Source organism: Brachypodium distachyon, chromosome 2 (genome assembly GCF_000005505.3).
Source record: "Brachypodium distachyon strain Bd21 chromosome 2, Brachypodium_distachyon_v3.0, whole genome shotgun sequence".
Lineage (NCBI taxonomy): Eukaryota > Viridiplantae > Streptophyta > Magnoliopsida > Poales > Poaceae > Brachypodium > Brachypodium distachyon.
In genome coordinates this window covers 45,619,495-45,633,185 of record NC_016132.3, presented here as the reverse complement: position 1 = coordinate 45,633,185, position 13,691 = coordinate 45,619,495, and the positions used below count along the sequence as shown (strand labels likewise).

At 47.2% G+C, this 13,691-nt stretch overlaps 1 protein-coding gene across 1 annotated transcript; it reads right to left on the bottom strand.

Annotated features, from left to right (window-relative positions):
* Positions 1–1,675: 1,675 nt before the first annotated feature.
* LOC100838998 (probable protein phosphatase 2C 8) lies at positions 1,676–6,251 on the bottom strand. Its single transcript, XM_003569433.4, has 3 exons — positions 5,489–6,251; positions 2,759–2,864; positions 1,676–2,286 (listed from the first exon to the last, which is right to left on the bottom strand). The coding sequence occupies exons 1-3, from the start codon at positions 6,224–6,226 to the stop codon at positions 1,952–1,954; spliced, it is 1,179 nt and encodes a 392-aa protein (XP_003569481.1). The 5' UTR covers positions 6,227–6,251; the 3' UTR covers positions 1,676–1,951.
* Positions 6,252–13,691: the final 7,440 nt, after the last annotated feature.

Here is a 13,691-nt window from a genome sequence, read left to right as displayed (position 1 = left end):
TCATTGCTTTACGTACCTGTTCACTGCCAGATTTAATTCGTTGCTTATGTACACGATCCGCTTACATTCTGAAATATTGTTACATAAGTATCTATTATATGATATTTATATATCTACCATTTTGCTCCTTGCCCAAGACATCAATTCAATGACATTTTTGATATATATTAATATACTATACTATACTGTCGGAGTTCCTTCAGAGTTCTGTATCCCCACCCCCACACACCCACCTTCCCGCTAAATTTATCGTGTGTGTTGTTTTCATATATACTAAATGATGCCGCGCACATTGTTTCAGAATTTTTTGGTTAGCGACATGAGTGAATTTGGATAGCAACAAAAAAATATTCAAAGTTGAAAACATATAATGAAATTGTATGAAAGATTCTTCACTTAGAGAGGATACCTGCTGAAAAATAGCATGAATGTGCAAAAACATGAGTTTTTCACTAAATAGGTGTGATCAAATTAATTATGTGATGATGTGACATGCTTGCATGTTAAGAGAAATTCAAGTAATGTGGTTCTCCTACTTAGATAGAAGATTAATATATGAGCTCTTTTACAGTTTTTAGTAAAAAAATAACATTAGTATCTTTTGGCAGAAACCGTCAAAAATGGTAAATATGAGAAGAGTTTGCTAATCAAATTATGCATTGGTGCCATATGATGATAGAATAAAAGACTTGGTGTCATTTATGTTTTGCTATCTCTTTGTGCCTATATCTGGTTTCACATTCCTACGCTCCAACCATTCTTGAATAGATGACACTTTACACATAGACAATCTGAAATGTGCAACTTCAACTATTAATTTTTTTGAATTCTGAAAAATCTATACAAATCTTTCCTACTTATAAGGTTTCCACTTCGTAGTCCACCTCTCATGCATCTCCTCCCCGAGAAGTGAGCACTAATCACAATGTCAACCTCCCGTTCTTCTATGCTTCAAACTCCAATCTCCTCCAGTATCTTCTTCCTTCTGCCGGCCTCCTCCCAATCACCGACAGCTGCCGCCTCCATTCTCCAATCACCAGTTCGCCATCAACTGGACTATTAAAGCAAAATAAATAGTAATGACAAAAATCAAACCATGATTCCGTCGCAATGTAAGGTGTTCCGTAGCCGCGCACGGGTACCTTCTAGTCTAGCTGTAAGAATTTCACCCAACTATCCTAAATTGCTGTCTATGGTAAAGAAACTGGCCGCATGACTTCTGAAATGCCGTCGTGAATGAGTTTGTATATCCTGCCCGCCGCACCATTTTTTTCTGCTTTTCTGAAATTTATGCCGTTAAACTGTCTGAGTATTCGATAGCAATACTAACTAATGGCACCTAGTTATGATATTGATGCAACTACAGTACTGCATATCTTGTGTGTCTGCTTAGTTGCCATGCAAACTTGTAGCAGACAGTAAGTTGTCTTCAACTCTTTATCATCTCTGCTGGTCTGTCTCTGTCGGAACTGCTGTTGGCCTGTCAACTGCAAACCATTGCTGCTCGTGCATTTCTGCAGCCAAGTATGGTCATGTTCGTCCAGGGCTCAGAAGTTCATTATCTACTTGCACCGGTACTGGCACTCTGCATCAACCATGAACTGCTTGACATGAAGTCATCGGATGGATCACCCCCCAAGTTCAGGATTTATCGCTAAGCCAGTATCCGACCATATTTAAGACGTAAATCGGAATCCAACCGCATGGCAAAACCAATGAACGGAACAGACGAAAGCAGCTTATGCTTCCTGCCGCTTTGGCCTCAACGTCATCATAGAAGAACTAATGAACCAACGCAATACAACGGAACGGCTACAAATAGCGCACTCAACTCAACAGCTGAGCAGCAGTCACACAACATCCCTGATCCCTCTAACTACACTCTTTCTCCTTCGCCATGGTCGAATGTTGAGGGCATCTCCCCAGCCGTCCGGTCAATCCTACATCATTACTACCTGCGGTTCTCTTTGATCACCGCCGCTGTCCTACTCCTCAGTCGCCGCAGCTCAACGACGACAACGCTGATGTTGTCCTTGCTGCCGCGCGACATGGCGAGCTCCACCAGCAACGCCGCGGCATCGGCCGCTGTGCTCCCGGAGACGGACTCGGGGTACTTGGAAGCCGCCCGCCCGCTTAGGCAATTCCTTGCGATCTTGCAGGCCACTTCGTTGGACACAACGTCCCACAAGCCGTCGCTTGCTAATATGAGGAACTCGTCTTTGTCTGTCCGGTCCATGACGGTCACCTCTGGTTCCGCTATCACATATGGTTTCAGGTAATAGTCTCCTGAAATGGCAACCATAGTGAATTCAGCGGTCGATTCAGAACAGAGCATAGTTTGTGAACATCATCTAAAACTAGACAGGACAGGAGGATGTGTTATGCATCATACCAGTGAAGTTGGTTGGTAAGCTATCGGTTATTAGAGGGGTGTACATTTTTGTGGAATACACCTGTGTATCATCGATTAAAGAGGGGCATACATACATTTGTAGATTGGTTTACTGGTGGGCGCCACAGAAGGCAGAACACCAAATTATAAGAAAAAAATATTTCAGTGCCAAAATGATCTGCTATTATCAGAAAATATCAAATGTTCTCTTACCAAAGCGACCAACGTGAAATACCGTATATTTACTCCGTATTATTGTTGAAATTTCAGCGCAGTTAATATCTGGCAGAAGTGTGTGTGCCTTGTGCTGTTGTGCATGTCTTCCAACAGGGAAAATGTACAAAGCAAGAAGATACAGCATCATACCTATTGACCTAGAAGTCGCAAGCACTCCTAGAATACGGTATCCATTCCAGTTGATAACTCTGCCACCAGCTGCTTCCACTCTTTCCATCTCATCAGGTCTGTCTGGCTGTGTAGATTTAAAACAAAAAATCAGAGTCGTTAACTGCACAGGAAACAAAGTTGCGCAAAAAAAAAGTTAAAGAATTCAATAATGTATTGCATGGACAAACAGTAAACGCAACAAGGATATTCCTGATAGCTATAGATGTCATCATCAAAGAACATCACTTTGACTAACTCAATAAGCACATCGTGTTCCACAGTTCTTGGTATCCATCGAGATACTATTGATAGGCATAACGAGATCTAAGTGTCTCAACTAAAGAATATATACACTAACGCTTGAGTAAGAAAACTGCTCAATATAGATGACTAGCAGAGTTAGTTTTACATTTACTCGCAGACAACATGCGGAACTTGAAGTTTAAATGATGGTAATGATGAGCAGTAATGCTTTTGAACAAAGGTGTTGTCAAGGAAAAAGAACGCTAGATGAACGTGAGACGGGTAACTAATGGCAGCGAGACACATCAACTATCTGGAAACGAGCTCACGAAGACAAGATGTTCTAGTTGCGGATATATCAAGCCATATCAAGTGCAATAGGAAACTTCGTCAACTCTTGAAGTATTGCGGAAGTACTGAACAGGACAAATTATCTGTCACCAACCTACCCAAATTACTCGAGTGTCAAACTGCCATTGCATTCTGCTAGTGTACCTAATATCCTTAATTGACAAACAAATCTAATAACGACTATATCTTTATATTTAATCGAGCAAGATGAGGGTTCACATATTTAGGAGAAGACATGGCCAATGTTTTGAACCATCACCTTTGTCGACTGCTTTGTTTTCAGAACACATGTAGAATTGAGCAGAATCTCTTCTCTTTTGCATCCCGCATCATTGCTAGTTCAAGCCTTGCACGCAAGATGTTGGTCCCCACAATGACAATGAAAACACATGGCTGACTAATGGCAATGCTTAAAGTAGCAGCCGGGCAATACTTCAATAAATGACCTTCGCACTTGACATGACTTAACATACCCGCATGTAAAACAACTTATTTTCTGAAATTTAATACTCACTCTGATCCATAATAAGTGTCTCAGATTTAGTACAAAGTTGTACTAAATCTGAGACACTTATTGTGGATCAAAAGGCAGTAGCATCTAAACAGCGTAAGGCACTTGCCAAGACACCCACCTTAATTTATCCACGTGCCAAAATGGTGAGCACTTTGCTGTACTCCAATTATCCAATATAAAATCTACTTTTCAGCACACCCTTCCAAGACACTAGAAGGAAAAATCGAAAAGAAAGACCATTTGAACTTAAGCATTAGCATTTAGCACGTAGCAAATCTGTGGCACAGCAGATCGATCGATGACAGTACTCCCTCCGATCATAAATTGTTGTCGTTGTTTTAGTTCAAATTTACACTAAAACAACGACAAGAATTTAGGATCAGAGGAAGTAGTTTTTCTAAGTTCTGTCACTAATTTAACCACATAGTACCCAGTAGCTACAGAATACAGAGCAAACCTTGGTGTCCACGAAGTCTAACTCGGTCCCAGCTATGCACAGGGAGTCAGGGACAGAAGTGAACACACGCAGCTGATAAATGGGCCAGACTGACAAAGACGTCAACTTTGACTTGTAAGTGCAAACTTAGCGAGTGTGTGCCGTCTTCAGCCTTAAAGCAACCGTTGAGTACAGGATATTCCTCAGGGGTACTGTACTAAGCTAGGTCACTTCTCCCGATTTAGTTAATCGATGGACCGAGCTGCCTTCCTGCTCCACAAAGCAAGCCGTCGTGTCAAGACAGCCGGCAAGCAACACCTTCGTTGACAACTAGCCGAGCTTGACAGTGTATGGAGAAGGCCATCGGCGCTAACAGGACTAGAAAAAGAAGCCCCACCCATTTTGTTGCGAGGATGCACGCTCCCAACCATACAGCAAGCAAGAGCATCAAGAACCGACCCGTTTGACACCAAACCGACTTTGCGCCAACCAAATTCTACCGACACTATACACATTTGGCAAAGCAGGGGCAATTGAGAACACCATCTACGTGCCATCAGCCCACACCTCCGCCTTTCCGGCACGATTAGCACCCAACCTACCGGAATTTTTCTTAACTACCCCCTTTCAATTATTTTTTCTTAAGGACCCAGTCGGAGGGTTCCAGCGAACTGATACGCTCTGCACACGGCACGTGACGTAGCTGCCGCCCCCACCCAACTCCGCGACCAGCAGATCGAGCAAATCACCTTCTAATTTGGCGCAACGTACCATGGATCAGCGGATCGGAGGCCAGCAGCGAGGTGTCTTGCCAAAAGAGAAGAAATAGAGTAATCCAACCCATGGAAGATGGAACACACGAAACGTCTCTGTTTTTTCGTACACGGCCAAGCACAAAAGCAGGGCTGGTGCGGCGCGAGGGCGGGGCTTTGGAACCCCGGAGCGACACCTGTAGGGGCTGCAGCCCCTGGCCCGGCAAAAGATCTGGTGGAAAAAATGGCGTCACGACGGTGACGTGTTTATATGCGCTTCCGTAGGGTTGCTCCCAAATCAAGATTAGCATGCCGGATCTAGACCATGATTAACTTGTTGATCATGGTGTCATGCGATTAAGCTGACCGGCCTTGCGTTAGTGATTCGGAGGGAGGTGGCGCCATGCGTGTACCTTGTGGTCGTCGGAGAGCGGCACGGGGACGCCGGCGCGGGAGAGCACGGCGCGGGAGTCGCCGCAGTTGGCGACGACGATGCGGCGGGGCCCCACGACGGCCACGACGGCCGTGGAGCCGACCGTCTGCTCGCCGGTCTCGGCCTCGTCCTCGACGCCGACCTCGCCGTCCACCCGGGCGAAGCAGGCCGCCATGGCCTCCTTCCACCCTGCGATGACGTCCTCCTCCTCGTCGCGGCCGCTCCCGCTCCCCCGCTGCTGCTGGATGCCACGAAGCCGCTGCACCTCCTCCGCGAGCACCACGTGCATCCGCTCCCTGCACGCCTCCGCCACGCGGGACCCGCCGTGCCCGTCGTACACCGCGAAGAACCCCTCCTCTTTCCCGTCCCCCTCAACCACCGCCGAGAACGGCGCGGCCACGGCCACCGCGTCCTCCATCTCCCGCCGCCGCCCGATCACCGAGACCGCGCCGTGCGACACGCACACCGGCTGAGGCTCCGGCGTCACCTTCGCCGAGTCAGACGAGTCCGACGAGCAGCTGTCCAGCGGCCCCGCGGGGCGAACCCTCTTCGCGCCCTCGTCCTCCGCCGCCGCCGACGCCGTACGCCCCAGACGCCGGAGTTCCAGGCGGCGCCGCCGCGCCGAGCGTGCCACGGTCATCAGCTCCTTGTCTCCGCCGGCCAGGAGCTCCCGCAGGGACGCCTCGTGATCCCGCTTGCTCGTCGTCTCGGTGCTCATTTCCCTCGATGGAGAGAACAAAAAAGAGAACTGGGGGCGTGGCACGGCAGGGCGGCTTTAATACCCGCAAACACGGGATGGCAAAAGGTAGGGGAGAGGCTCTGCCACCGTCCGATCCTCCGTAGATGGCCCGGATACGTGACAGCGAGGGCGGGAGCCGTATCCGGACGTGGATCTCGCGGGCCTGGACGTGGACGGCGGCGATGAGCCGGCGCCTGGCGCGTGGCGTGCCCGATGAGCGGCGAGGAGCCTCGGGGCTCGAGGAAGGGCGTGGTGCGCCCGGCTCTTGTGGACCGCTGAGAGAGGCGGGCGGCGTCTGGCGGTGGGATCAGGCGCTGCTGGGGTTCGGGTGTACGTGGGGAGTGTGTAGGGAGCAATCTTACGTTTGTCGCTTTTAGGGAACGCGTGGGACCTGAATAGAAAGGGCGAGGGGTTACGTGGAGGAGAGAGGAAAGACGCCTGTGGGGCATGTCGTGCAAGTTTTGACCGGTAGGGAAGAACTGGTAGATGCACACATACAAGCTGTCTCTACTCACCCAGTATAGCTTTTGATGAGCATTCCTAAATGCATTGTCTTCAGATTAGGTATAATACGTAATGGTGTCTCTATTAAATTAGTAGTGTGCTTAGGTTTTAATAACGGTCTCTCTCTTCTACTATCCTAAATTTTTTAGTCTCAAATTTGTCCAAATATGAATGCGTCTACATATCTAGTCTCATAACAGTTTAGATACATGTAATATTTCGACAACAATTTAGAATCGGAGGGAGTAATTTATTTGATTGTGAGCAATTCATATGCAAATCTTAAAGTCCACAAAAGTGTGTACTGACCTTGCATTAACATGAGGCCAAATTACAATGCTCTGCACATATTGACTCCATTGTGCATACATTTTTTTAGGGGGGGGGGCGGGGAGATAAAAGTTGTTCCGTATGTGGTAGTACCAAAGAGTCAAAAGGTGGTGACCGTCGTCGATTGCATTCCTCATGTATCAGTTTATCATGCAAAAGAAGGGCAATAATGCAACGGATCATGCATATACGCAACAACCGGAGAAGGGCGAGAATAATGACCTAGGACGACAGTAGTAATTCAGTCACGTCGCCATCCGGTTGCACAGTATGGGATATCACGAGAATCGCAATGGGCGCACACGAAAGATTCTGCCCATTAGACCCCGAGATCGTTCGTTCAGTCGGGGCAAAAGCAAATGCATAATTGCGATGGTGGCGTTACATATCGGGGGTTTACACGAGACACGGCCCATCCAACCACAGCTGGGTCACCCTGACCTGAGCACTCAAGCCGGACAAGTGTTAGCACGGAAAGAGGGTCATTTTACGCCGGGCACAACTCCTCGGCGCCTTTGCGGTGTCCCGCTAGATTTAGGAAAGTGAAGCTCGTTTCGAGCGACCCACGCGCGGCGGGCGTAGTTGTCGCTGGGCTGGCAAGTAGCGATTGAGCGGTTGCCTGACTCGGGTGGACGAGGGAAATTGGCGGGGGAGGCTGCGATATTTGGAGCGTGGCCGTGGACGCGTGTCGACGGCTTCGGGGCGGGGGTCCAGGTGCAGCGCATAGCCTGCGCCCCACTTTCCCTTCCAGGGTCCTGTGTGCCGGAGCCCACGCCCACGTACTGCGTGCGCGACGTGGAGACCACGGCCGTTTACGACGCCTGCCTGCCGCATGCCTAGTCCTCCGCCTGTTTTCCCTCCTCAGTCTACCGTCCACTCCGTCCTCTGGCCTTGGCCTTTGGCACGACGACTGATCACCACTCTCTCTCTCTCTCTGCCTCGTTCTCGTCGGTGACCTGGCCTGCGGCATGGGCTGTCGTACGCACGTACTCACGGGTCGCTGCATCGCTTGCCACGTGTGGCACTATGTTGGTTCGCAAACAGTGGAGGATCCCTCTGCCTGGCGTGGCTATCTTTTTCTCGGCGCGCGGACGTTCGGTGGTGGTTTTTGAATTCCGCGGCTGATGGATCCTCGTAAGAGTATGACTACGGCTACGGCAGTCTGTTTGATGTTACACTGTACCCAGCTACCGAGAAGCTATTTGTCGTCCAGCGATTTTCTTTTTGTTTGTTTGGAGTAGGTAATTCGTCCTTGGTGAAATTTGCTTCTGGTGTCGCGAATTCACCAGCTAGCGGGGTGCACTACCTCCATGTGTTCGAATTCGAAGATTATTAGTACTCCATTCCGAATTAACTGTCGTGGATTACGTTAGTTAATTTGGAATGGAAGGAGTATATCATTAGATTCATAGGCAAACAACGAACTTTTGAATAAAACTCCCTATGACACGTAATAAGTGCTTTAGATTTATTACAAAGTCAATTGGGAAATGGGCACGAGCCACGAAAGAATTAGTAAATAATAGAATTTGTGGCAAGGCAGCCAAAGAAATCTTCGAGTAACTAAAAGAAGTAGAATGTGAGTAGATCATTGTTTTTTTTAGAAAAGATCATTGTTTTCATATAGAGTAGAAAAATGAGGTGGAAAATTGTAAGCTCCCTAAGGATATGACCCATTATCACGAACGGTTTGCTCAAGCCATAATATGACACAATCATGGAGTTTTTTCTAACACTTTAGTTAAAGACGGCTTTCTAAATAACCATATATTTATGGTTATCCATTATAAAACTATCTGTAGCAGAAGGTTTAGCTAAAACATGTTGTCCAAAATGACAACTATATTGTCATTAATGCATCATCGCTCATTTTTTATATTTTTGGCCTTACCTTTCTTTCTTCTTTAGCTCGACGTCCTTTTATCGCTTTAACGACACGGTCGAGGATGGTTTACAAAATCTATAGGCTACAAGATCACGCACATCCTCCTTCCTACTGACCTTGTTCTCTCAACCTTCTTCCTATTGACCTTTTTCCTCCCCATCTTCGATGCTCGATTGTCCAGAGAGACGGCAAAAGGAAGACACAACCTCTAAGCGGTATATATTTTCGTTACAATCATGTTCTCAATAAAGTCCATCTCAATGGTTTTTTTGCCTTGAGGAGCCGGCCATCCTCTTTGGTGGTGCGCTGCTATATGAGATCTAAATTTTTTGGGGATCCTTTACTGAGTCATTGTCACTGTTTTATACTTCAAATTGTGTGACATTTTAGAGGCACCGTTGTTAATTGAATGCCAAGTTGCCATAATGGCATGTAACTTGGTTATTGTGAATTAGGAGAGATGGGTCTCACAATTTAAAACGGAGGAAGTAATAAGAGGCTAATTAAGGGCATGCACAATTGTTGATAAGACCGTCTTTTCTTATGTGTTCCACGTCATTTAGATAAAATAACAAAACATGATATACAATAGGAGTATCTTACAATTAATTCTTAGATGGATAAAATTAATTAAATAAATGTTAAGAATAATAGTAAAATCTAATATAATGAAAAATTTGTCTTTTCATGTTTGTGAAGAGATTGATTGATGATCTCTTATTTAAAAGAAAGCTCATGGCTTTCTAAATTTTTTCTCTTCCACATCAACAAATATCATACATGACATGGATAAGAAAAAAAAACTGACATCAACCTTGCCCATTGTACATGCCTAAGAGACAAACTTTTCAGCTTCTAAACCAGCTTTTAAGTCCACAACAACTGAACCCGAAAAGAACTCGATTTGATGAAACCATAGCAGACCAACACTCGAAATCGTTCGTACCAGAAAAGGCCAGTGCAAGGCGCTTCCTGGGCTTCTCAAACTTCCCACCTTTCCTTGCCCATAAACATCTACCTTATTACAAATAAACTGCCACCCCGTAAGTTATCCCGTACCGATTCACCTCTTCTTCCCGAGCCCGTCCCGATTCAGCTCTCCTCCTTTCCTCTCCTGCCCAATCGTCGGCGCCTGCCCACCTCCTCCCGGCCTCCGGCGCCGGCCCACCTCTAACGCCGCCCAAAGGCCCAGCTTCTGGTTCCCGGAGCTACTGTCTCCGCCGCCGGTCTCCCGCATCGCCCCCCACCCCGCCGCCGCCCGAAGCCCCTCCATGGCTGCTCCCGCCGCCGCAGATGCCCCTGCAGGTCTCCGCCGCCCGAAGCCCCTGCAGGTCGCCACCGCCCAACGCCCCTGCTCTTTGCCGCCCGAAGCCCCATCTATGCTGCCGGTTGGTCGAGCCGCCGCCGCCGGGCTCTAATCTCCTCTTCTGCGATGCCGTCACGTGGAGCCGCCGCCGGCCACACCGCTGGATCTTGGCGCCACGCGGGCATCCTCCTATTGCATCGCCTCGGATCCACTAGGAAGCAACGCCGCCGCCCCTATGTGCTAACCCCCAGTCTGTCGCCATCTCCTCCTGCTGAGGTCTGAAGTTTAAAATGTTTTCTGTGAGATTTTTCAGCAATGTGGCTTACTTTATGAGAAATGAGAGCAAATATTTGTGAAATGATGGTTCACTTTGTGACAAAAGATGACAATTTTTATGCACCGTTGTAGTAATATGATGCTGGAATCTTGTATGGCATGACCGTGGGTAATTGCGAATTATTAATTCTAATATTTTGCACTTTATGAATGGACGATATATGTTTTATGATGCGCAGTACAAACTAACTCAATCAGACTTCAGATAGTCAAGATAAATTTTAGAGTAGGGGTATTATAGATTTTTCAACGCACAACTCAGAAAATAAGCTGAGATGTCAAAAGCCGAAAAAAACTGGATTGCAATTTCTCATGAGCGTCTCCCCATCACAGTTTTGAGGCAGAGAAGCTGAAACCGTTTCTGGAGAAACTTAAGCTAAAAATAACTGGTCAAAGCCGACAGCAAACACGGGAAGGAAAATCCCATTTGACAGAGACACTACATCTAATATAAATATAAGAAGGAAATAAAGAAGAGGCCTCATGCGTGATAACTTATTTTTCTTTTGTAAGGGCATGCGTGATAACTTATAAAACTCTACTGAGAATATAGCTAGGCATGCACGTAGTCGCGCCGAGCACTACAGATGCCACGTCCTGCAAGATATCTGTACCGGCAAAAAGACAAGCTATTTGTACGTGTCAGACAAAGAACAATTAATTAAAAAATAAAAAAGTCTAGCATTCACACTATAGCTAGTGTGCGTGGCATGCATGCATAAATGCAAAACCAAATTCTTGATAATTCTTGCTAGCTTCGATTTAGAGGAAGGACGTACGTACATATATAGAACCGCACGTACGTAGCACATAGAAGATGCAAACTCATGTAAAAGAAGAGGTGAAAGCTAGACGTGGGACTGTGGGAGGCATGGGCGCGTGGTGCTGGCTGAGCGAGGGTCAAAATAAAAAAATAATTTATTAGCCAAAGTATAAGAATATGAAGCATGAAATTGCAAAGATTATACAAAGACTTAAGTAAAAATATGAAATCATAGGGGGGCAGGGGCAGGGCTGGCCGGTCCCTGGCTCCGCCACAGCTGGCTAGTTGGTGTTAGTTTAGTGTTCAAGCATGATATATAAAAGTAGCACGAAGGTGTGTATAGTACTTTCTTCATTTCCTAAATTCTTGTCGTTATTTTAATACAAATTGGAACTAAAATCGCGACAAGAATTTATGAACGGACGGATCGTATACCACCGAAACTATAAAATGACACGGAAATACGGCGTCGCGCAGGCACGTGACTTCTCGTGAGTGTTATGATTCCTGCGTGAGTTGTATTTGCTCGTCTCTCTGTCAATACTAGTTTTTTTTCTTTTGCGGAAATACTAGATTTTATTTAAAGAGACGGATCATTTTATTAATGGTTTTGCTATAGATAAATCACATGTTAGCCATCGGATTTTAATCCAACGATAGCAAATGAGAGTGGGAGAATTAGGATGACCCTCGGGTTTTAATCTAACGGTTATGAAACATTGACTGATATTTAAAGTTCATTTCTTAAAAATCGGATGACTTTGAAATAGCCACACCCTTTTATTAATTTGTCTAAAATGTACTACGAGTACTGCCTCTCAAGGATGAAGGAAGGCGTCTCGCCGAGTAGCGCAATGCATGTCTCTGTTTATCTTAATATGTGATTCCATGATCTCTTTTTGCATTGAGTACAGAAAAGATTTCGAGTAAATTTCACAAAACCACATTTTTTGGGAAAGCTATGTCGTGGAGTCACACTTAACGCAAAACCGTCCGCAGAACCACACTTTTTGCGTCAATCCTTCTCATTTAACCTGAAACCGCCTATTTAGGTGGTTTTGCCTGAATCCCGACCGATGGGGCCCACATGTCGGCTGACACATCATCGCTGAGCCCCCTCGACCCTTCTTCTTCCTCGCTCGATTCCGCACGGAGGCGGCAGGGTGAGCGGGGGCGCAAGCGGCGGGGTGAGCGGGGGCATAGGCGGCGCTGCGGGGGAACGGGCTCCGGCGGCTAGGGAGGCGAGGGGGTCGAGCACCGGCCAGTGGAGACGAACTCCGACAGCGAGGGAGACCAACTTCGGCGACGGCTCAGCGGGACCACCTAAATAAGCGGTTTCGAGTTAAGTGAAAAGGATTGACGCAAAAAGTATGATTCTGCAGACGGTTTTTGCGTTAAGTGTGGCTCCGCAACAGAGCTGTTCTAAAAAGTGTGATTTTGTGAAATTTCATTCGCTTGTTACTTGCTAGTAAAAGAATACACGGGATGCGCCAAAACACATTAACCTCTGATATGACATGATATTTGTTTTCCTCTAATTCTCAGTAAATGAACTCTCAGGAAGCCGATCAAGAGACGAGGAAGAGACGACAGTCGATCGATCGAAGATGTGCGTACATGCACACGCCATGTCCAGCGAGAGACACGTGTGGACCTAGCGACCATCGACCGACCGGCCGTATTCACCAGACCAGATTTTCTCAGATCCATGAAGTGTTTCGCGCCCATGCGCACATCGCCGTCGCGGCACCGAGGACGACGACAGCCAATTAATCGCACCACCACCGTACGTAGAGTACCTCTAAAGCGCGATGGGTACATATCAAAGCGCTCGATTCGCCCGGTACACAGAGCAGAATCACAGATGCATGCGCGTCGAGTCTAGCTGATCGAATTCGAAACTGAGACTAGTAGCTGCCGAGTTGTTTATACACAGATGACGACTGACGGGCCACGTACGAAGGTACGATCCTAGCTTTAAGCCCCCTTTCAGTTCACCTCCACAAATTGACGCATGATCTCCACCTGCAAACACCTGCAGTTCTCAGCGAAATGCACGTAAGCCCTACTGATCGACATGCAGGAAGGGAACGTGCTTGTGTCGACAGCCACACACGCGACGCTTAACCGGGCCATCACCACAGAAGGGAGACGGACGGATGCACGTTACATACGCACTCGTGCCGTTCTACCCGGCCGGCCGTGTAATTAATTTTGGAACAGGAACACGTCTCTGTCGCCCAACTCCCAGAAGAAAGGTAGATGGGCCGGGTCGTCATCGTCTTCCACGTGTGCGCGCGCGCGCGCTCAGGCTGCGCCA